Raw genomic sequence first — 5835 nt, forward strand, 5'->3', positions numbered from 1 at the left:
ACTCTCTCCCCACCCCCCCCCTCCTCTAGCTTATCTCTCCACGCTTCAGGCTCTCTGCCTTTATTCCTGATGAAGGGCTTTTGCCCGAAACGTCGATTTTGCCTGTCCTCGGATGCTGCCTGAATTGCTGTGCTCTTCCAGCACCACTGATCCAGAATCTGATTAGGAATAGTCAACATGGCTTTCTGGGTGGGAAATCATGTCTCAGTAACTTAATTGAGCTTTTTGAAGAGGTGACAAAGAAGATTGATGAAAGCAGAGTGGTGGACCTTGTCAATAAGGACTTCAGCAAGGCATTCAACAAGGTTCAAACATGGTTTGCTAGAGCTCTTCGGGAGGGTTTAAACTAGTTTGGCAGGGGGATGGGAACCAGAGCTATGGATCAAAGGATTCAGTAGCTAGTGAACAGCCAGATCCAACATGCAGGGAGACTGTGATGAGGGATAGACATTTGATAGTGCAAAGTTGCAGTCAGTGTGTTGGGTTGAAGTGTGTCTATTTAATGCAAGATGTGTCACAAATCAGGGTGAAGAACTTAGAGCATGGAACAGTATTTGGAGCTACAACATTGTGGCCATGACAGAGACTTGGATATCACAGGGGCAGGAATGGTTGTTGGATGTTCCAGGGTTTAGATGTTTCAAAAGGAACAGAGGAGGAGGTAAAAGAGGTGGGGGATTGTCATTGCTAATCAACGATAGTATCACAGATGCAGAAAGGGAAGTCGTCGAGGAGGGTTTGTCTGCAGAGTCAGTCTGGATGGAAGTCAGAAACAAGAAAGGAGTAGTCACTTTATTCGGAGTTTTCTACAGACCGCCCAAGTAGCAACGGAGACACAGAGGAGCAGGTTGGGAGGAGATTGGGGTGCAGAAGTAACAGGGTTGTTGTCATGGGTGATTTTAACTTCCCTGATATTGATTGGAACCTCCTTAGTTCAAACAGTTTGGATGGAGCACTTTTTGTCAGATGTGTCCAGGAAGTGTTCCTGACTCAATATGTAGAAAGGCCAACTAGAGGGGAGGTCGTATCAGACTTGGTGCTTGGCAACGAACCAGGCCAGGTGTCAGATCTCTCACTGGGACAGCATTTCGGTGATAGTGATCACAACTCTCTGACTTTTATTATGGAGAGGGATAGGAGCAGGTGGTTTGGGAAATTATTTAATTAGGGGAGGAGAAATTACGATGGTATTAGGCAGAAACAGAGGGGCCTAAATTGTGAACAGATGTTCTCAGGAAAATGCACGACAGATATGTGGAGGTTGTTTAGGGAGCACTTGCTGATAGTGCTGGACAGGTTTGTCCCACTGAGGCAAGGAAGGGATGGTAGGGTGAAGGAACCTTCAGTGACAATGGACGTGGAACATCTAGTCAAGAGGAAGAAGGACATTTACTTAAGGTTGAGGAGGCAAGGATCAGTCGGGGCTAGAGGGTTACAAGGTAGTCAGGAAGGAATTGAAGAATGGACTTAGGAGAGCTAGAAGGGGACATGAAAAAGCCTTGGTGGGTAGGATTAAGGAAAGCCCTAAGGCATTCTACACTTATATGAGGAACAAGAGGGTGGCTAGAGTGAGGGTAGGGCCAGTCAAGGATAATGAAGGGAACTTGTGTCTGGAGTCGGAGGAGATAGGGGAGGTCCTTTAATGAATACTCTGCTTCAGTATTCACATCTGAGAGGGACCTTGTTGTTTGTGAGGACAGCATGAAACAGGCTGATATGCTCGAACAGGTTGATGTTAAGAAGGAAGATGTGCTGAAACTGATGAAAAACATGAGGATAGGTAAGTCCCCTGGGTTAGACGGGATATACCCAAGGTTACTACAGGAAGCAAGGGGAGAGTTTGCTGTACCTTTGGCAATGATCTTTGCATCCTTACTGTCCACTGGAATAGTGCCAGATGTTTGGAGGATGGCAAATGTTATTCCCTTGTTCAAGAAAGGGAATAGGGATAATCCTGGGAATTAGGGACCAGTGAGTCTTACATCTGCAGTGGGAAAATTATTGGAGAGGATACTGAGAGACAGGATTTATGATGACTTGGAAAACCATTGTTTGATTAGAGATGGTCAGCATGGCCTTGTGAGGGATAGGTCATGCCTCACAAACCTTATTGAATTCTTTGAGGATGTGACAAAACATATTGATGAAGGTAGAGCAGTGGATATGGCATACATGGATTTTAGCAAGGCATTTGATAAGGTTCCCCATGGTAGGTTCATTCAGAAAGTAAGGAGGCATGAGATACAGGGAAAGCTGTCTGTCTGGATACAGAATTGGCTGGTCCATAGAAGACAGAGGGTGGTCTTAGATGGAAAGTATTCAACCTGGAGCTTAGTGACCGCAGGGATCTATTTTGGGACCTCTGCTCTTTGTGATTTTTATAAATGACTTGGATATGGAAGTGGAAGGATGGGTCCGTAAGTTTGCCAATGACATGAAGGTTAGTGGAGTTGTGGATAGTGCGGAGGTCGTTGTACGTTGCATCGGACATTGACAGGATGCAGAACAGGGCTGGTAAATGGTAGATGGAGTTCAACCTGGAAAAGTGTGAAGTGATGCATTTTGAAAGGTCAAATTTGAATGCAGATTTCGCATAAAGGCAGGATTCTTGGCAGTGTGGAGGAACAGAGGGATCTTGGGGTCCATGCTCATAGATCCCTCAAAGTTGCCACCCAAGTTGAGGAACAACACCTCATCTGCTGCCCTGGCAGTCTACAGCCCGGAGGACTCAAAATTGAGTTCTCCAATTTCAAATAACCTCCCTTGCCATCCCCCTGACTCCCTTCCCAGCATCTCCCCTCTATTCCATTCCTCTGATCGACCCTTCCTTCCAGCTACCAACCGGATTCATCCCTCCCATCGACCAACCAGGTCGTACCCTCTACCTGCCTTCACCTATTCCCACTTCACCACCCTGCCCTCCCCCAACACCCCCTTTATCTGCAACTCCCCCACACCCACTCCTAGTCCTGAAGAAGGGTCAAAACATTGACTTCTCCACCTCCTGATGCTGCCTGGCTTGCTGTGTTATTCCAGCCTCCTCTTGTCTAACTTGGATTCCAGCATCTGCAGCTTTTTTGTCTCTACCCAAGTTGATAGGGTTGTTAAGAAGGCATATGGTGTGTTGGCTTTCAATAGTAGGGGGATTTAGTTTGAGAACTGCAAGATTATGTTGCAGCTCTATCAAGCCCCGACTAGACTACACTTGGAATATTGTATTCAGTTCTGATGGCCTCATTATAGGAAGGATGTGGAAGCTTTAGAGAAGGTGCAGAGGAGATTTCCCAGGATGCTGCCTGGATTGGAGGGCATGACTTATGAAGAAAGGTTGAGGGAGCTAAGGCTTTTCTCGTTGGAACGAAGAAGGATGAGAGGTGACTTGATGGAGGTGTACAAGATGATGAGAAGCACAGAGAGAGTGAATAGTCAGAGACTTTTTCCCAGGGCAGAAATGGCTATCACAAGGGGGCATAATTTTAAGGTGATTGGAGGAAGGTTTAAGGGAGATGTCAGAGGGAGGTTCTTTACACAAAGAGTTGTGTGGAATGCACTGGCAGCGATGGGAGTACAGTCAGATACATTAGCGACATTTAAGCGACTCTTGGATTGACATATGGAGGATAGTACAATAAAGGGTTATGTAGGTTAGTTTGATCTTAGAGTAGGATAAAAGGTCAGCACAACATCAATAGCTGAAGGGCCTGTACTATGCTGTACTGTTTTATGTTCTGCATGACAGACCAGTTAGCAAGGTTACATCACAAGGAACCCAGGGAGTGTTGGCAGTTGGATACAAGATTGGCTCAATGTTAGGAGACAGAGGGTGTTAGTGCAGTGTTGCTTTTCGGACTGGAGGCCTGTGACCAGTGGTGTGCCACAAGGATCGGTGCTGGATCCACTGCTTTTCATCATTTACATAAGAGATTTTGATCTGAATATAGGAGTGATGGTTAGTAAGTTTGCAGATGACACCAAAATTGGCAGTGTGATGGACAGTGAACAAGGTTACTTCAGAGTACAACAGGAGCTTGATCAGATGAGCCAATGGGCCGAGGAGTGGCAGATGGAGTTTAATTTAGATAAGTGTGAGATGCTGCATTTTGGAAAGGCAAATCAGGGCAGGTCTTATACACTTAATGATTAAGTCTGTGAGGAGTGTTACCGAACAGAGAGCCTTTGGAGTCAAGGTTCATAGTTCCTTAAAAATGGGGTCGCAGTTAAGTAGGATAGTGAAGCAGGTGTTTGATATGCTTTCCTTTATTGGTCACCGCATTGAATATAGGAGTTTGGAGGTCATGTTGCAGCTATAGATGACATTGGTGAGTCGAAAGGTGTGGTGCTGGAAAAGCACAGCAGGTCAGGCAGCATCTGAAGAGCAGGAGAGTCGACGTTTCAGGCATAAGCCCTTCATCAATATTGGTGAGGCCACTTTTAGAATACTGCATTCAGTTCTGGTCTCCCTGCTATTGGAAAGATGCTGTTAAAATTGAAAGGGTTCAGAAAAGATTCACAAGGACTTTGGAGAGTTTGAGCTATAGGGAGAGGCTGAATAGTCTGGAGTGATTTTTCCTGGAGCATTGGAGGATGAGGTTAGTAAATTCATGAGGGGCATGGATAAGATGAATAGTCAAAGTCTTTTTCCCAAAGGGGCCGGTGAGTCCAGAACTAGAGGGCATAGCTTTAAGGTGAGAGGAGAAAGGGACCTGAGGGGCAACCTTTTCTTGCGGAGGGTGGTACATGTGTGGAATGAGCTGCAAGAGGAAGAGGTGGTGGCTGGTCCAATTACTACACTGGTTGAAAATGATCTTGCCTGTCCCTCCTGTTTCAGATCCTCCAACAGAGCCCAGCATCTCTCTGAGTCCCGTGTTCCCTGTCTATCTGGTGGGAGAGACAGTCACCATTGAGTGCGTTCTTCCCAACGGCATCTCCCCGGCTCGAGTCTGTTTGCGAAAGGACGTGATCTCCATCATAGACGACACCACCAGCCAACGGTCCCTCAGACATACAATTCAGAACCTGACCAACAGCAGCCAAGGACTCTACACGTGTTCCTACAAGACCATGGTGGCTGGTCGCTGGATCACTTCATCTCCCAGTCAGTCTGTCCCCATTGTTCTGACAGGTGAGTCGCAGCTACACCTGGGTTTGCGGTGTTAATGCTTCCTGAGGTATTCCTGTTCCCTTAGACAGCAGTAGGCCATTCAGCCCATTGAGTCCACTCCTGTTACAAACCACTACCTCATTAATCCCCAACCCTATTCCCCCAGCCCTTGACACATAGCTTTGGTATCACAAGCGCCTATCTCGAGCCTTCTTCAATGTGATGAGGGTTTCTGTCTGTCGTGCCCTGACAGGCAGCAAGTTAAAGGTGGATAAGTTGCCTAGGACCTGATCAGGTGTATCTCAGAACTCTGTGGGAAGCGAGGGAAGTGATTGCTTTACCATTGCTGAGACATTTGCATCGTCAATAGCCACACAAGTGAGGTGCTGGAAAACTGGAAGGTGGTTAATGTAGTGCCGTTAGTTAAGAAAGGCAGTGATGAAAAGCCAGGGAACTATAGATTGGTCAGCCTGACATCAGTGCTGGGTAAGTTGCTGGAGGCAATTCTGAGGGACAGGATTTACATATATTTGGAAAGACAAGGACTGATTAGGAATAAAAAGGTAAAAACAATGACTGCAGATGCTGGAAACCAGATTCTGGATCAGTGGTGCTGGAAGAGCACAGCAATTCAGGCAGCATCCGAGGACAGGTAAAATCGATGTTTCGGGCAAAAGCCCTTCATCAGGAATAAAGGCAGAGAGCCTGAAGCGTGGAGAGATAAGCTAGAGGAG

The 5835-nt window shown here is 46.6% G+C and overlaps 1 protein-coding gene across 1 annotated transcript in view; it reads left to right on the plus strand.

The window, feature by feature from the left end:
• The window catches only part of LOC122544195 (basement membrane-specific heparan sulfate proteoglycan core protein-like), an 82848-nt gene that overhangs the window by 46479 nt on the left and 30534 nt on the right, over positions 1-5835 (plus strand). Inside the window, exon 12 of the mRNA XM_043683246.1 lies at positions 4829-5122. Coding sequence (XP_043539181.1) covers positions 4829-5122 — 294 coding nt within the window. The remainder of the gene's footprint in view (positions 1-4828; positions 5123-5835) is intronic.

This window comes from Chiloscyllium plagiosum, chromosome 47, assembly GCF_004010195.1.
Source record: "Chiloscyllium plagiosum isolate BGI_BamShark_2017 chromosome 47, ASM401019v2, whole genome shotgun sequence".
In the NCBI taxonomy this organism is placed as follows: Eukaryota; Metazoa; Chordata; class Chondrichthyes; order Orectolobiformes; family Hemiscylliidae; genus Chiloscyllium; species Chiloscyllium plagiosum.